The sequence below is a fragment of the Apteryx mantelli genome, chromosome 2 (genome assembly GCF_036417845.1).
Source record: "Apteryx mantelli isolate bAptMan1 chromosome 2, bAptMan1.hap1, whole genome shotgun sequence".
NCBI lineage: Eukaryota > Metazoa > Chordata > Aves > Apterygiformes > Apterygidae > Apteryx > Apteryx mantelli.
In genome coordinates this window covers 172,742,695-172,757,844 of record NC_089979.1, presented here as the reverse complement: position 1 = coordinate 172,757,844, position 15,150 = coordinate 172,742,695, and the positions used below count along the sequence as shown (strand labels likewise).

At 63.4% G+C, this 15,150-nt stretch overlaps 1 protein-coding gene across 1 annotated transcript in view; it reads left to right on the top strand.

Moving 5' to 3' along the window:
• The window catches only part of LOC106500479 (zinc finger protein 91-like), a 37,415-nt gene extending 22,613 nt beyond the window's left edge, over window positions 1–14,802 (top strand). Inside the window, exons 7-10 of the mRNA XM_067292239.1 lie at window positions 7,116–7,234; window positions 7,948–8,052; window positions 8,365–8,439; window positions 10,855–14,802. Coding sequence (XP_067148340.1) covers window positions 7,116–7,234; window positions 7,948–8,052; window positions 8,365–8,439; window positions 10,855–12,260 — 1,705 coding nt within the window. The 3' untranslated portion in view covers window positions 12,261–14,802. The remainder of the gene's footprint in view (window positions 1–7,115; window positions 7,235–7,947; window positions 8,053–8,364; window positions 8,440–10,854) is intronic.
• The last annotated feature ends 348 nt before the right edge of the window (window positions 14,803–15,150 follow it).

Below are 15,150 nucleotides of genomic sequence, written 5' to 3'. Positions count from 1 at the left end.
GCCCCGGAGAGGGGCAGATCCGTGGGCCAGCCCCGGCGGCAGCGGCAGGGCGAGGAGCAGCCACGCGCTGCAGCGAGGTGACGGGCGCCAGCGTGAAGCAGCGCCCGAGCCGGGCAGGGAGCTGGTGCAACCCACGTGGTGCCAGGCTTAGTCCCAGCTCCGCTTTTGTGAGAACTGAAGCTCATGAAACCTGGCTCAGTGTGCAGATGTAGAAGCCTGGAGCTCATGGGAAGGTTCATCCACGTTTGGCATTGCGGCACCGGCAGGATTGGCATCTTCTCTCCCTGTTCCTGCTCCCTTTGCTCGTGCTCCTGCCTCTGCAACGGTGGTTGACCGTTCCCCTTTCTGCAAGCTCTTCCCCATTTTCCCTTGTCTCCCCTTTGCTCCCTGTCACTTCTTGGTCTCTGTTGCCCTTGGGTTGGGAATGTGCCACCTTCCCAAGCTGATCCAGTTGTTTCTGCACCATCTGTGACATGCCGACAGGCACCCTGGCTGCTCAGGAGAGCATCCCGGTTTCAGCTTCAAGCTGAGGAGCGTGTGCACGTAATGAGGTGAATGGAGCAAGTGCACAATTACCGGCATGAAGCCACCTCCTACCCACCTGGAGAGCAGGTCTGGGGAGGAGATGCGAACAGCTGGTGTCGAGCCGCCACCAGGACAGAGGAACACGGGTGGGTGTGAGGATGTCACAGCCCATCTCCACCCCAGGGAGCAGGCAGAGGTCACAAAACTCAGGGACACACAGCGGCAGAGGCTTGTGCGTTGGGGCTCCCTGGGTGAAGGGGGTGTGGGAATGCTCTGCACGGAGGAATGGGAAGTCTTCCTTGGCAAGGCCAGTCTGCAGGGTGCTGAGCTCAAGCCAGAGTAAGAGAGGAGCCAGGACAGCCAAACTGGCTATGGAAGGTCAACAGACATTAGGATGAGAAGGACTTTTTAATAGCCAGTCTGAGCATTTCCCCAGCCCCCATCCAGCCCATGGGTGGCTGGTGGGAGCAATGTCCGGGCAAGGTTTAAAGTCTGTGAGCAATGAATGGTCACGGTATTCCTCGAGAACTGCTCCACAGATAAACTAACCTCACCCTTAAGGGTTTGCCCTTATGTCACGTCTTTGCTACAACAGTGGTGAATTGACCCATCGCATTTCCACCCCCCCCAGCTGGATTCTGCTCTGGGGTGGCAGTGAAAAGCTGAAGCCGCGGCCTGGATGGGGTGAGCTATGCAGGGCTGCTCCGCCTGCAGGCTCTCTGGGCCGGTGGCCAGGGCGGCAGAGCATGGTGCCGGTGCAGCCACTGCAACTCCCTGGCCTGGTTTACCCGCTCCACCGCCCTGCGGAGGCGGCCGGATGCTGCAGAGACCGCGGCCAGAGGGGAACTGCTCCTTGCCACCCACAGCCCTTCCTCACCCCACTGCGGACGGCAGCAGGAGCAGAGCCCTCTCCCAAGAGGGTTATGTCCAAGGCACCTTGCCCAGGACTAAGGCCAAAGAAACGCTGCCACGGCAAGGACATTCCTTGAATGCCCTGCTGAGCTCTGTGCTGACGGGGTAGCCCTGACCTCTTCCTGGCTGTTTTTTCCCATTTTGAGAGGACACGAATGAGTGAGGAGAGAAAGCCGATGTGTGTGAGCAGACATTGGGGGCTGAGAGCCAGCCTGGCAGGGGCCAGCCGCGCGCCCCAGGCAGCTTCAGGCAGACCTTTTCCATAGCCTGTGCCTTGCTCAGCAGGAGATGCTGAGCCTCATCTCCAGCCGCTCCTGCCTTCCCTGGCTAAGCCCGGTAGCTGTTCACAGCTTCATCAACCACCCCACTAATGCACCTTCCCCAGCTTTATCTGCTGCCACGTGATGTACATGGCTACCCCACTCCCAACAGCCGCACTGGTCCCAAACAGCGCCGTTAGCACCTCTGCACGGGGTCTCTCTGGGAAATGGGTGCCCTTGAGGAGATGCATCCGTAAAAGCCCGAGGTTGCCAGGCTGGGACTGGGAGGGGAGATGCCCCTTGCCCACTCCCACGGGCTGCTCAGGGCGGCTGCAGCAGGCACGAAGGCCACGGGGACTTGGGTCTAGCGGGCTTCCGATGCCAAAGCCGGACTCCTGCAGGAGGCTCCGTTGGGAATCGCGCTCCCGACAAGCCCAAGCCCGGCTGAACCGGCTCCTCCCTGCACGCGCCCACAAGGCCCCCGGCTGCCGCCGTGACCCGGGGTCTGCGGCACCGGCTCCGGTCCGGGAAAGGGCCGCGCGGGAGCAGCCCCGGCGCTGCACCGGGCGGAGCGGTGGCCCCGGCTCCGCTCCCGACGGGGCGGCCGGGCCGGCACGGGGCAGCCCCGGCGCGGCTGCAGCCCGGCCTCGAGCCCGCTCCCGGCGGGGCGGCGGCGGCGGCGGGGCCGGGGCGGGCGGACTACAGCTCCCGGCATGCACCGTGGCACCGGAGCCCTTTGTCTGCCTCGCCCCGTGCGCCCGCCCGCCCCGGTGCGCTCCTGCGGTCGGCGGCCATCGGCGGCGATGCCCGCGCCGCCGCCCCTCTGAGCGCCGCCGGTGAGAGCCGGGCGCGGGGTGCGGAGGGGGGGGGGCACCGTGCGCGGGGTGCGGGGGGGGGGGGGCGGCACCGTGCACGGGGTACGGAGCGGGGCGGGGGGGGGCGGCACCGTGCACGGGGTGCGCGGAGGGGGGGGGCGGCACCGTGCGCGGGGGGCAACCGGGGAGAGATGGGGGTGCGCAGCGCCGTGCGCGGGGGGTGGTGGCACCGTGCGCGGGGTGCGCAGCGGAGGAGAGCCGGGAGGGGCCGGGACCGTGCGCTCCGCCGCCCCGGCGGGGTCTCGGCGGCCGCCCGGGCCGGGCTGCGGGCAGGGCCTGGGGCCGGAGCCGAGCTCGCCTTGCCCCGGCTGCCCGCGCTCCGCCGTCGACGCGGTTGTTCGCTGGTTGCTCCCGGCGCTGCGCGGCTTCGCCCCCTGCAAAGTCCGGTTCCAGCGGCGGCGGCAGCTCCGCGGGTGCCGCTGCAGGTCGGGCTGGGCAGGGTTGTAGAGCCGGGGGGGCAGGAGGCTGCACTGACCTTTGCAGCCCCAGAGGAGGGTGAGGAGGCAAAGCTCTAGCGCTGCTTGCCGAGCAAGATTAGGGCGCGGGCAGCCTTTTCCCTCTCCGCCCTGGGCAATGCGGGTGTCGCCCAGAGCATCCGCGTGATCCGGGGCTGCTGAGCAGCGCGCAGCACCGTGGTGCCGGTGGCCAGAGGCTGTGCCGCTCGCTAGACCCCTCTGAGCCCCCCGGCGCCTCCCTTGGACATGCAGGTCCTGACCCTTCTGCTCCTTGCGAGCAAGGCGATTCCTTTCGTGGGGGGCTGGGTGGGTGCCGGTGCAAGGTCCCACAACCAGGGATGCTCCTCTTCTTTGTGGAGCGTCCACTATAAGACATAACAAATGAACCCTAATAAAACAAAATGGCACTTCTTATTGTGTGGCTTGTGAGTGCTGGGCTTGTTTCGTTAGCTATTATTTTTTTAATTGGCTGTTAGAGTCAGGTTTGGGCAGTGTCCTGAACGCAAGCTGACACTTTAACAAAAGCTTTTGCTACCCATCTTCTCTTGATTCGTGCACCCAGCAGCTCTAGTTGCAGCGTAAGAGTGCAGGAACGTCTGTGTTCAGTTTTATGAACTTGCGTGGAAAGCTGTGGGCATACACCATCAGCATTAACCACGGGTAATAAGCAAAAAGATGAACTTTGCTCTTTTCCAGGACCCTGGTAATTCCAGAGCCTGGAGAGGAAAGGCAGGAGCTGGGCAGGAACTGGGTTATGTCTTGGCTGCAGATATGCTTTAGGAGCGTGTTTTCCCCAGGGGCCTGGGAGGAGTGAAGAAGATGGGCTGGGAAGCAGCAGAATTACCAATTTGTGGTTCCAAAGGGTGCAGGTAAATAGGGGTGGAATCTGTGAAATGTTCCAGCTGGCTTCTAATGAAGTTCCTGTTAAATTCCCTGTCCGGAGGGTCCCCCCTGCTTATGGGGTTTACCAGGATGAGGCTAGTTTTGCATTCCTTCACTTAAGTGGTAGTGCTGGCAGAAGGCAATGAACGGGAGCCCCAGGGCACCTTTGGGAGATGCCCCACCAAAAGCAAATCCTCTCCTGTTTAAAAACAAAGCCAACCCAAACGCCTCCCCGCTGCACGCTCCGCTCCTGCCAGCAGAGCGCTGCACCCAGCTGCAGCCGCCCCGGCCGCCGAGCCCGGGCTCGGGCCTCGTCCCGCAGCCTGGCCCAGCGGCGCCTGGCCGAGTCGGGCGGTTTGCAGCTTCCCCTCGGCCAACGGGCCCGTGCCGCAGTCCGGGCCGGCGCTGCAGGACTCTCCGCCGGCTGCTCTTCCCGACAGCCACGGCTGGTCCTGGGGAGCCCCTGAGTCCATGGCGGGACGGGAGGGATGCGCGGGAGACGCCGGTGCGATTCACTGAGCTGCCTGCCTGTCTCCGCTGGGTCCAGCTGTGCGGCTCTCTGTATCGTTGGCAGGGGGAAGAGGTGCTTCCCGGGCAGGCTCACGCCTGCCGAAGGGGTGCGTAAAGCAGGCAGGCGAAGATCCCGGGAAGCACCTGTTCCTCTCCGAGAGGCCGGAGCTGCCGCGGTGGTTCAGCCGGGGCTGCAGCGGGAGCTTGCAGCGAGGCGCGGTGAAGCCGGCTGGTGCCTGGGGGATGCTGCCTGTAACCTTTTATGCCCGTTCGGTAGTGTTTGACAGAGTGTTCGTGGAAGGGTGGATTAAAGAGTGAACAGAGCATTGCTGAGTTCCCCCAGCTTTGCTCCTGAGATTAATCGCGCTTGCTTGGAGCACTGGCCTGGTCCGGGCCGTGGGACCCGGTTGGGGCAGGCAGGAGCAGCACAGCCAGCAGGCGCTGCCCTGGGCTTGGGCTCTGCCCAGCTCTCCTCACCATCCTCGTTTGTGGGGTGGAAGGAAGGATAAGCTCCGCGCCGCACAGTTAAATCAGGATGTGGCAGCAACCAGGAAGAGACTGCGGAAAATCAAGATCGAGAGGGAGCACGGAGACTAGCTGGGGCTGGAAGTGAGAGAAGGGACGAGCCAGCTGCTGTCACTCCGAGATTACAGGGTTTGCCTGGGGCCTGATGGGTGCGGAGTGTTTTGCAAACAGATGGGATGGCAGCGCCTGGTGCCCCGCGGAGCGCAGAGCCTCATCTGGACAGCTAGTGCCTTGCAGAGGGGATGGTGGTGGTGGGGGAGAGGACAGGAGGGGAAACCATGCAAACGGGAGCTGCTCTTGGGGTGCCTCATGAGCAACGAGAGAGAGCGTTTTGTGAGGTTGCTGGTTCATATCGTGCTTGAGGTTCCTTTTTAATTGCCGCGTGTGCAGGGCCAAACGGGGCAGGAAGAGGAAGCGTGGTGCAGCGAAGGTCTGGGATTAGATGTCAGGGGCGCTGGCAGCCGGGCCAGGAACATCTCTGCGTGTGCATCGCGCCTGGCTCCGTACTAGCTGGGCCGCTCAGCCCCCTGCAGCACCTTTCTCCTCGGCCCGGGAGCTGTTTTGCTCCCGACTACGCTTGGTAGCTGCTGGCGCTTCCCTGAGCCCCTCGCTGTCCCTGCCGTCTGCCCTCGGACGCGTGTGCTGGCAGCAGTCTGGTCCCCCTGCCTGGTCTTGGACTCGCGCTCCTTCCAGCTCTTCTCCCCTGGGTGAAGAACAACCCTTTTCCGCACTGGCTTTGGTCTGAATCCCTCTTTCGCAAGTGTGGGGCACCAAAACTGTCCAGTGCCTCCTCAGGGGCTTGAAACGTCCCCATCAGCCCCGGAAAAGCTTCTCCTGGCAGCTGTGGGATTGCACTGTCCTTCCTCGGGGCCACGTCGCGCCGGTACCTGGGTTGTCCTGGGAGAGGTTAGAGCACCCAGCTCTTCTCCTGCAGCTGGGCTGATCGCTCCGGGTCCCCGACGACCTGGGCTTTGTCCCGTCACACGTTCTTCCGCCGCAGCGACGCCAGCCGCAAGGTCCCTCGGCGCCTCCAGAGCGAGGTCCTCCCCTCCTCTGCACGACGAGGTCTCCCGAGCGTGCTTTGCTAGCAGGCGTCGTCGCTGCGTCCCCACTAACGAAAGCGTTTGAGGTCGACCGATCCCGAGCGAGGCTCCTAGCGGCCCAAACCGGCCGGAGGTTTTGCCTCGCGGGAGAGTCTCCTGCGTCTCTCTTTGCCCCGCTCCTTCCCCTGGCAGCTCGGCACAGCTCTGCCTCGTCTGAAGGCTCCCCTGTGGCACCGCGCCAAATTCCGGAGAGATTAAATCTACCACGGTTGCATGGTTCTGGAAGAGCTGAGCCCAGCCGTTTGTCTTTGGGGCCGTATGTCGCTACGGCACGGGAGTTCATTTGCGGGCGTTCCCCGGGAGTGGAGGAAGGTGGCGCGAGACTTTGCTTTCCCTCGGACAGGTTGTTCCGGAGGGAAGCCCGCAAGCCCGGGCGCGATGGAGCCGGAGGAGAAGCCGTCAGTGGGGGGTCTCCGGGGAGCGACGCTCGGCGGCATCCCCGGCGCCGGCAGCACAGGTGAGGTGCTGACAGCTCCTCGGGGCGGTCGCGCGCTCTGCGCCCCGGGGCCGCCCTGCACCTTGCGCTTCTCTTGCGCGTGAAGGTCCAGCCCCGGCGGCCCTGGGCTCCGTGCCGTGACGCAGGTGTCCCCCCCCGGTCCGCGGAGACGCAGCACTCTTTTGCCCTCCTCTTTTGCAAGCCCCGTGGATCAGCCTCTTGCTGATGCTCTTTCCCTGGGCAGATGCTCCGGACGCCAGACCCAGGGTGTCGGTTAAGACGGAGCGCGAGGAAGAGCCGTGCGTCGGGGCTCCCCGGCGGCAGAGCGAGCGCGGGACGCCGCAGGCCCCCGGCGCAGGTGAGTGGGACGGGGACGGGGACCCGCCAGGGCTGAGCTGCCCTCGTGCCGTCCGGAGCCCGGCAGGGCTGTGCGTGCCCGGGGGCCCGTTGCCTTCTCCAGGCGGCGAGGTTTGCCGGCCCGGCAGGCTGCACGTGCCCGGATTCATGTGCCCAGCACAGGGCCGTGGCGCGAGCGCGGAGCACGCGGCAGCGCCCCTCGCCGAACGGGGCTTTGGCCCCGGGCTGCCTGCATCGCCCGGCGACCCCAAACGCGACTTTCCTTCCCCAGGAAGGTGCCGGGCTGCCGTGAAGCGCGAGATCGTGGTGAAGACGGAGCCGGAGGACGAGTCGTACATCGGGTATCCCCCGGACCTGGGGGAAAGGGCTGCTGTGCCCGGCTACCCCAGCACCGGTGAGCGCCGGCGGCATGGTTTTGGGGCGCCGGGGAGGGTCGGGAGCCGTCAAGTCCCCTCGGCGCCTGTCCAGGCATCGCTGGAGCTGCAGTGCCGGAGGGGATGCTGGGGGCCGGCAGCTCCTCGTCCCACCGCGGGACGCATCGCGGCAGAGGCGTCACGGCACGTCCGGAGCACGTGCTGCCGGGTGCCGAGGGGGACGGAGCAGCGAGGGTGCCGCGAGCCGTTCGACCCGGCTTTCGGAGCGGGGCTGCCAGGAAGGGGGCACATCCTGCCCTCGGGCCGAGGCCGGGCGCAGGCTCCCGGCGCGCTGCCGCCCGCTGCAGCCGTTCCCGAGCCAGGGTGGGAGCCGAGTCCTGCTAGGACAGCACCTACCTGGTGCCATTGCAGCAGCAGGGAATGCCCTCCCGGCGGGAAAAGAGCCTTTCTTTTTTATTTTATTTTATTTTTTGTTTGCAAATAGCAGAAAGCTCCCTCGCCGTGGGTCATATCCCCAGCGTGCGGTGAGCTCGCGCATCGTTTCCCGGGGCTGCAGGCGCTTTGGCTGCTGCGAGGCGCCTGGATCACAGGAAGATCCAGGCTCCTGGAGACCTGGGAAGCCAGCAGCAGTGTGCCGGAGCCACGTCGGCATGGGCAGGGCGCCGGGCACGAGCACGGCCCCCGGCAGCCGTCCCCGGAGCGGGTCTCACGGGCTGCCTCTGTCCTTCCGCAGGGATCAAAACGGAGGTTGTCGTTAAAGCAGAACCCGAGGACGACTCGTACGGGGATTTCTGCCGGCCCTGCCCGGAGAGGGAGCTGCCCCCCGACGCCTCCGCTGGTACGTGGGGCCGGGCGCGGGGGGGCAGGTGGCTGCAGCCGGGGGTCCCGGTGCTTTGCCGGCTCCCGGCGGGTGAATCGGCGGATGCCGCTCGCGCCGGGACCCCTGGCAGCAGCATGTGCCAGGGCGGGAGGCGCTCGGCAGAGGGCACCGGGGATGGGGGCGAGGAGGAGCCGGCTGCCCCTGGTCTTGCGCTGCTGCTGCCACCGCCGCCGCGCAGCCTCCCCGTGCCCGAGGTCGGGAGCTGATCCGCAGCGGCTCCGGCCGCCCCGCGCGCAACCCCGCGTAGCGCCGCTCTCTTCCCGCCCGCAGGCGACGCCAAGCCCGAGATCATCGTGAAGGTGGAGCCGGACGAGGAGCCGTGCGCGGGGCGCCGGCGCGGCGCAGGTGAGCGGCTCCCGCGGCGCAGGGTCCCCGGCGCGTGCCCACCTCCCGCCCCACCACCCGCGGGCGCCTAGCCTGGCCGGCGGCGCTACGAGCCGTGTTGTCCCCTACCAGCAAACCCCCGTATGGCTTCGCCCGGCCTGGAAGTGCTTTTATCGCACTTCTGCGGGAGCTGATCTTAAAGCATCATCTGGGGGCCTGACTTGAGTGAAATGTCCTTACGGCGTCCAAGAGATCAGGGCTGGAGGCAGCACTCAAGGGGATTCGGTCGGCTGCTGATGGACCTGGGGAAGGTTTTCGGAGGCTAACGGAAGCAGCCTACAACCAGTGTAGGCAGGCAGCCAGGCTTTGCTGGAAATGGTTACCAAACGGGACGTTAGATTTGGTGGTGCCATGGGCTGCAGAGCGAGGAGGGAGGTGGCGATGTCCCCAGTCCCCATGGTGTAAGCTTTGGGCGATGGGAAGAGAAGGAAGCCGCCTCCTTGAACGGGACCGAAGCCTGGAGGTACCAGCAGGTGACGGTAGCCGCAAGGTGGCGTGGCACAACCCTGGGATTTGCAGATTTGGGCTTGAGAAGTCCGTGCACCGGAGGCGCTTGGCAGGCAAGCCGGCCTGTCGGGCGGTCTGCCCCTCACCCCCCAAAAGCATTTTAGGACCAGAAGGTGCTGACTCCTTTGCGAAGTGTTTATCACCCAAGTGACCCGTCTCCCTCAGCGCAGGGTGATGCACGGATGACGATGCATTAGCCAGCAGGCCAGTTACAAAGCAGCCGGCTAAAGGGAAAAGCTGGTGCTCGTGGGCGCTCCTCGCGAGCAAAGCCACTTGCAGTAACGGGACCCGGCACAACCAGGGAACCGCGAAGGCTGGGAGACACTTCCAGGGCCAGCCACGCGGTGAGTGTGGGATGTCAAACGTCCACCAGCAGCAAGAGAGCAACCCTGGCGTGGGACAGCGCTGCCCTGGACTGCGTGGGAACAGCCCAAGCCCCTGCAGCGGCAGCAGGGCTTCGTACAGGCAGGAGACAGAGTCCACCCGGCGATGAAACATGAGAGAGGGGCAGCCCGCTTGAAGGAGAGGTGCAACAGTGAAAACCTCTCACTACAGTGTATTTTTCATTGTTCGGATGTACTTTTCCCCTTTATGTTTGCAATGTTATCTGCGCTTTAATATTTCTCGGTGAAGTGCATCACCTCCACGAGCCTAACCTGCACGTGCTTTGCATTCACATCCCCTGGGTAACAGGGATGTGAACTGACTGTGGACCTCAGGCACACGACAGAGATGCGTGATGGGGAGATGCCACCGCCCCACTGCCAGCCGCATCGGCGGGGTGCTTGTCCCATGGACCGCGGTAGAGGTCCTGCTGCTCTGCTGCTCATCCAAGAAGCCTCCCCGGGCTGAGCTCACTTTGCACGGGGCAGCAGCGGTCTGAGCGCCTCGCTGGGCTCTACCTGAACGTGCCCGTGATGCCAGAGAGGGCAGCTAGCACCAGGTGCCGCCACCATCCTTGCCCGCTCCCCGCAGCGCAGGGCTTCTCAGGACCTGCTGGAGGGCGCTGGGCTCCCGCACTGCAGACGGCAGCGTGCAACCCCAAACCCCCAAAACGGACCTCGCAGCAGCAATTCCCTCCGGTCTTCGCATCAGTCATCAGCCTGCGCAGAAGTCGTGTTGTGGACTTCCTGGATTCTTCTTGTTCTCTCACAGCACATGGCCTTTACCGTAAAATACTGCAAAAGCTTGTCTCTTGAGGCTTAAGGGAAAAGATTTGGGAACGAAGATTGCAAGGAAAACAGCAGTGGTGAATGCATGGAGCTGAAAGGAAGCCAGCCAGTGCTTGGCAGCGACGTGGTTTGGTGGTCCCAGCAGGCACTGAGTCCCTAGGTCACGAGCCACCGGGGACCCAACTTCCGTGTTGGGAAATCCCTGCTGCTTTCTCTCTCTTCTCCCAGAGCCCCAGCCTGGCTCCCCGCTGGGTTCAATGTCGTTGTGGTCCTCCTGGCCCTCGTTCATCACGTGCAGCTTCCTGTCGAGCCCAGGCGCTGTTCCTGGCGTCTTTGGAGGTGCCTGCCCTAGCAGAAAAAAGGACTTTTAGACTTAAACTAAGCAGCATTCCAGGGAACAGCCGCTCTGGTCACCGAGGGGAAGCTAGTAGGAAAATCCCTGTGGCCGCCCAGACACCACGGTGGTCCTGCTGTGCCTGCACCATGGGGATGCAGCTCTGCTAGCCCAGCATGGGTCGATGCATCCTGGAGACGTCCCGGGGGCGGCAGCGGGGGGTGAATTTGGCCGCGTGGGTCTCTTGGAGGGCCCTGCTCCCGTGCCACGGTGCCCAGGAGTTGCGGCTCCTCAGCTTTTTGCTTTCGGCTCTCATCGCTTGCCTGCGGCGTGTAATAACGGGGCTCCCTCTTCTCTTGGCAGGTAGCGAAGGCGGCAGCCAGAAGCAGCCTAAGGAAGAGCCGGAAGACATGAAGCCGGACAAGGCTCTGCTGGTGAAAAGCCTGGAGGTGGCTCCGCGGGGCTCGCTCCGGCCGGAGCCCCGTGTCAGCCAGTGGACTGTGCAACCGGCGCAGGGCGACGCGGCCGAGCTGCGGTGGGGCCCGCCGGGGTCCGAGGGGCTGCGGGCAGCCGCCAAGCCTGCAGGGCTCTGCTTGGAGAAGGGAGCGGCGTCCGTCCTGCCGACGGGCAACGCGGGGCAGAAACCGTCACCGACCTGCGAGCGGGGCAGCGCCGCGGCCCCCGGCACCGAGCCGGCAAGGCGCCCGCGCAGCCAGGCCACCGAGCGTCCCTTCACCTGCACCGAGTGCGGGAAGAGCTTCCAGCACCGGGGGAACCTCATCACCCACCTGCGCGTGCACACGGGCGAGAAGCCCTTCACCTGCACCGTGTGCGGGAAGAGCTTCAGCCAGAAGGGCGACCTGATGCGGCACCAGCGCATCCACACGGGGGAAAAGCCGTTCGAGTGCAACGTGTGTGGGAAGAGCTTTTGCTCCAAGCAGACCTTCATCCTGCACCAGCGCATCCACACGGGCGAGAAGCCCTTCTCCTGCTCCGAGTGTGGGAAGAGCTTCAACCGCAAGGCCAACTTCATCACGCACCAGAAGATCCACCGTGGCGAGCGCCCCTTCATCTGTGCCGAGTGCGGCAAGGGCTTCTGCGCCAAGAAGACCTTCATCCTGCACCAGAAGATCCACATCGGCGAACGCCCCTTCGGTTGCTCCGAGTGCGGGAAGAGCTTCAGCCGCAACGGCGACCTGACGCGGCACCAGCGGATCCACACCGGGGAGCGTCCCTTCGCCTGCGCCGACTGCGGCAAGTGCTTCAGCCACAACGGTGAGCTGATCAAGCACCAGCGCATCCACACGGGCGAGAAGCCCTTCACCTGCACCGAGTGCGGCAAGAGCTTCAACCGCAAGGGCACGCTCATCACCCACCAGCGCATCCACACCGGCGAGCGCCCCTTCGTCTGCCCCGAGTGCGGCAAGACCTTCAACCTCAAGACCACGCTCATGAAGCACAAGCGGATCCACACCGGCGAGCGCCCCTTCACCTGCCTGGAGTGCGGGAAGAGCTTCAAGTACAAGGGCAACCTCCGGACCCACCACCTCACCCACACAGTGGAGCGGGTCTACCCCTGCACCGAGTGCGGCAAGATCTTCAGCCATAAGAAGGAGCTGACCGTGCATCAGAGCGTGCACACGGAGGAGAGGATCCTGTCCTGCTACAGAGACGGGGAGTCCTTCAACCCCTTCCTCCCCATGCACCCGCTCCTCATGTCCTGCACCCAAATCCAGATGCCGCTGGAAGCCTTGTCAAAATACAAGTAGGAGGGGCTGGCAACAGCGGAAAGAGCTCTGTGATTTCCCTGCGGCTCATGCCTGGAGCTGGAGTGGAGGGAGAAAGAACGATACAATAGTTTTCTGACTTAGACCTCCTGTGGTGCTGGCCGAATACGAGGGCCCTGCCCTGGAGAGCTTGCGGTGCTGAAGAACAAGCCGACAAACGAGCCACGCGTCCCCAAAGCACATACAAACACGCTTGTGACACACTCCGTGACCAAAACAGAAATCAAGGATTCAACCTTGCCCTGAAGTATGCCAAAGATAACGCAAGGGTTGGTGCTTGCAGGGTCTCCTGCCCGGTCCCAGGCTCGGGAGCGAGCGGGGAGGCATCAGGCAGACTGTTTTTGCGACACGAAGGCTGACGGTTTCTCAGGGTGAGCCGAGTGTTGTGCGTTACGGTGAAGCCCCGGGTTTCTGGGGTGGCTTCGGGCTGCTGTCCCAGCTGGTGCCAACAGCTTCCCGAGGGAAGAGCTGTCAAGAGTGGAGAGCTGAAGCCCTGCTTGGTTTTTGGCTGGGCAGGCACCGGAAGAAACGTCCCGTTCCAGCTTGGCCCAACGACAGCTTGTGAGATAGAAGCACACCGGGCGAGTCGAGGCTCGGGACTCGAAGCAGTGTCCTGCGGTGGAGCTCATGATCCGGTCTCCCACCAGCACTGCCACCATCCCGAGTTCACCCGGGACTGTGGCAGGAGGCATCATCCCTCGTCTAGGAGTTCGCTGTCTCCTTTGATGCTCTTTACAATGCTCTTTCAAAAGGTTTCTAATAGATAGGAATGAAGAAGACCTTTGGGTCACCGTGCCCTCCCTAGCCAACATGGGGCTCTTCTCTTGCAGGATTTTCTCTCCCTGCTGCTGCAGCAGGTCTGATTTAGGCATCTCCTGTGGAGGGGCTTCCATGACTCCCCCGAGAGATCGTCCACAACCTAACAGATACGGACTAGTCCTTGTCTTGTATAAAGGGGCTTCAGTGTAGTTGCTAGTTAGGACAGGGGTAATTTTAAAGCTAAGAGTTGTCGTCTCTCCTTGTGAATATCACAGATGCACAGACGCCAGACTTGTCGGATGAATAACTTGCCGAACGCGACTCGGTCCTTCCCCTTCCCGGGCAGAGTTGTTCGCGATGGTGCTTCCCGTGAGCGGGAGCTGGTTTCCTTTTGCTCTTGGCAGCCTCGGCAGTTCTGGTGCCCGGCGCTGCCCGCGGCACGCGGGTCTGTGTGTCCCGAGCGCGGAGGGACGGGGCAGTTGTCCCAGCTCCGTGCGGTGGTGCTTTCGGCTGCCGCCGTCTCTCCGTGCCGGCGTTGCTCCGTCGGCCGCGTTCCCCGGGGTGCCCCTGCCCCGGCTCTGCCCCGCAGCGGGAACCTCCCCGCTGAGCTGCTCCCGCTCTGCTTTGCTCCTGGGGGCTGCACGCTCTCGTGCCAGTGTCGTGCTCGGGTGCCTTCTCCGGGCTGCCGGCGGAGCCTGCCGGAGCCCGCGGCTGCCGACGGGGCTGGGGAAACCCGGCTCGCCCTCGGCAGGCTGCTCCTGGCGGAGCCAAGCCGCAGAGCAAAGGCTGCAAACATGCTGCTGGGATGGAGGTGGGAATTGCAGCAGGTCTTCAGCAGTGGCCAGGTGCCAGGGTGAGGGTCGCCTCTCACCGCGCTGTGCTTTCAGCATGCTTTCTTTGCCGGCTTGTGCTAAATCCCCGGGCGGGAAGTGGCTGGTTTGCAGCGCCCAGGAGAGCACTGCCCATAGCGTGCTCCTCGCCAAGCCCCCGCACGGGTCCATTGCTGCAGCGGGGTCCTGCCCGGCCCCCGCGGGAGACGCGTGCCGAGGAGCAAGGGCCGGGGCTGTGGGTCCCGAGCCCCTCGATGGCCGCGGGATGCTCCCGCCCTCGCGGGCAGCGGGAGCCGGGCGGCGTGTGGTGCTGTCAGACTCCCCTTCTGCCTGGGGTTTATTCCTCCCTAACATGCATCCTGCTGCTAAAAATGACCTCCGGCAGCATTGAAGCTGGGAAATACCCAACACGAGGCCGTTCCTTTTTCTGCATACGGCGGCTGCTGCTACAAGGGTTTGGGGCTGTTGTGACTTGGCATTTGAGGAGCAGGGTTGAGGATAAGCTGGGCCAGGGCTCTTCCTTCTGCCCTGCCAGACTTAGGTGTGTGCAATTCCCCGAAGAAATAGTTTGCAGATCGATTCATTTATTGGTAACGTCCGTGTGGGCTGCCTGGAAAGGACTCTTCGCTGACCTCTTGTGCATGATGTTCCTGTCGCTATATAGCAAACTAATCGTTGTGTGTGCTGTACACCTTGGAAACGTCCTTCTGTGTGAAATTAGTCTTTTGTACCATCGGCCGTTGGCTCGCGGTCATGCGCTGCCGAAGTCAGTTGGCGAAGGTGCCGCTGGCAGGGCCCACGGATGGTAGTTTTTATTCCCGGGCAACTACTGTTCCCTCTTGCTGTTGTTGCTGTGGTAGTAGGGCCATTTGCTGAGAGGCTGCGGAGGCGAGAGGCCCTGCGCGGGCGGCGGGAACCAAGGGCTCCCGAGCTGAAACTCTGGCTTGCTCTGACTTGCTGTGCGGCTCGAGGCAAGCCTCAACTTCTCTGCCTCAGTTTCCCCATCTGTAAAATGGGGATAGTAATACTTACTGTACCTACCTCACAGGGGTATTGTGAGGGTTAACCAATTACCTACTGTTTGTACAGTGCTTTGGAGAGGATATAAAGTGCTTGGCTACGAGACTGCTGAGTATTATTATTATTACTAGTACTACTGTGGGCTAGGAACTGCTCTTCAAATAGGTAACACGTGTGAGAATTTCTCCTTAAGCCCTTGTCATGCAGCAAAGCAAGGACCACATGTATTTATAGCTTCTTCTGTCTTTCTTTTTTTTTTCTAA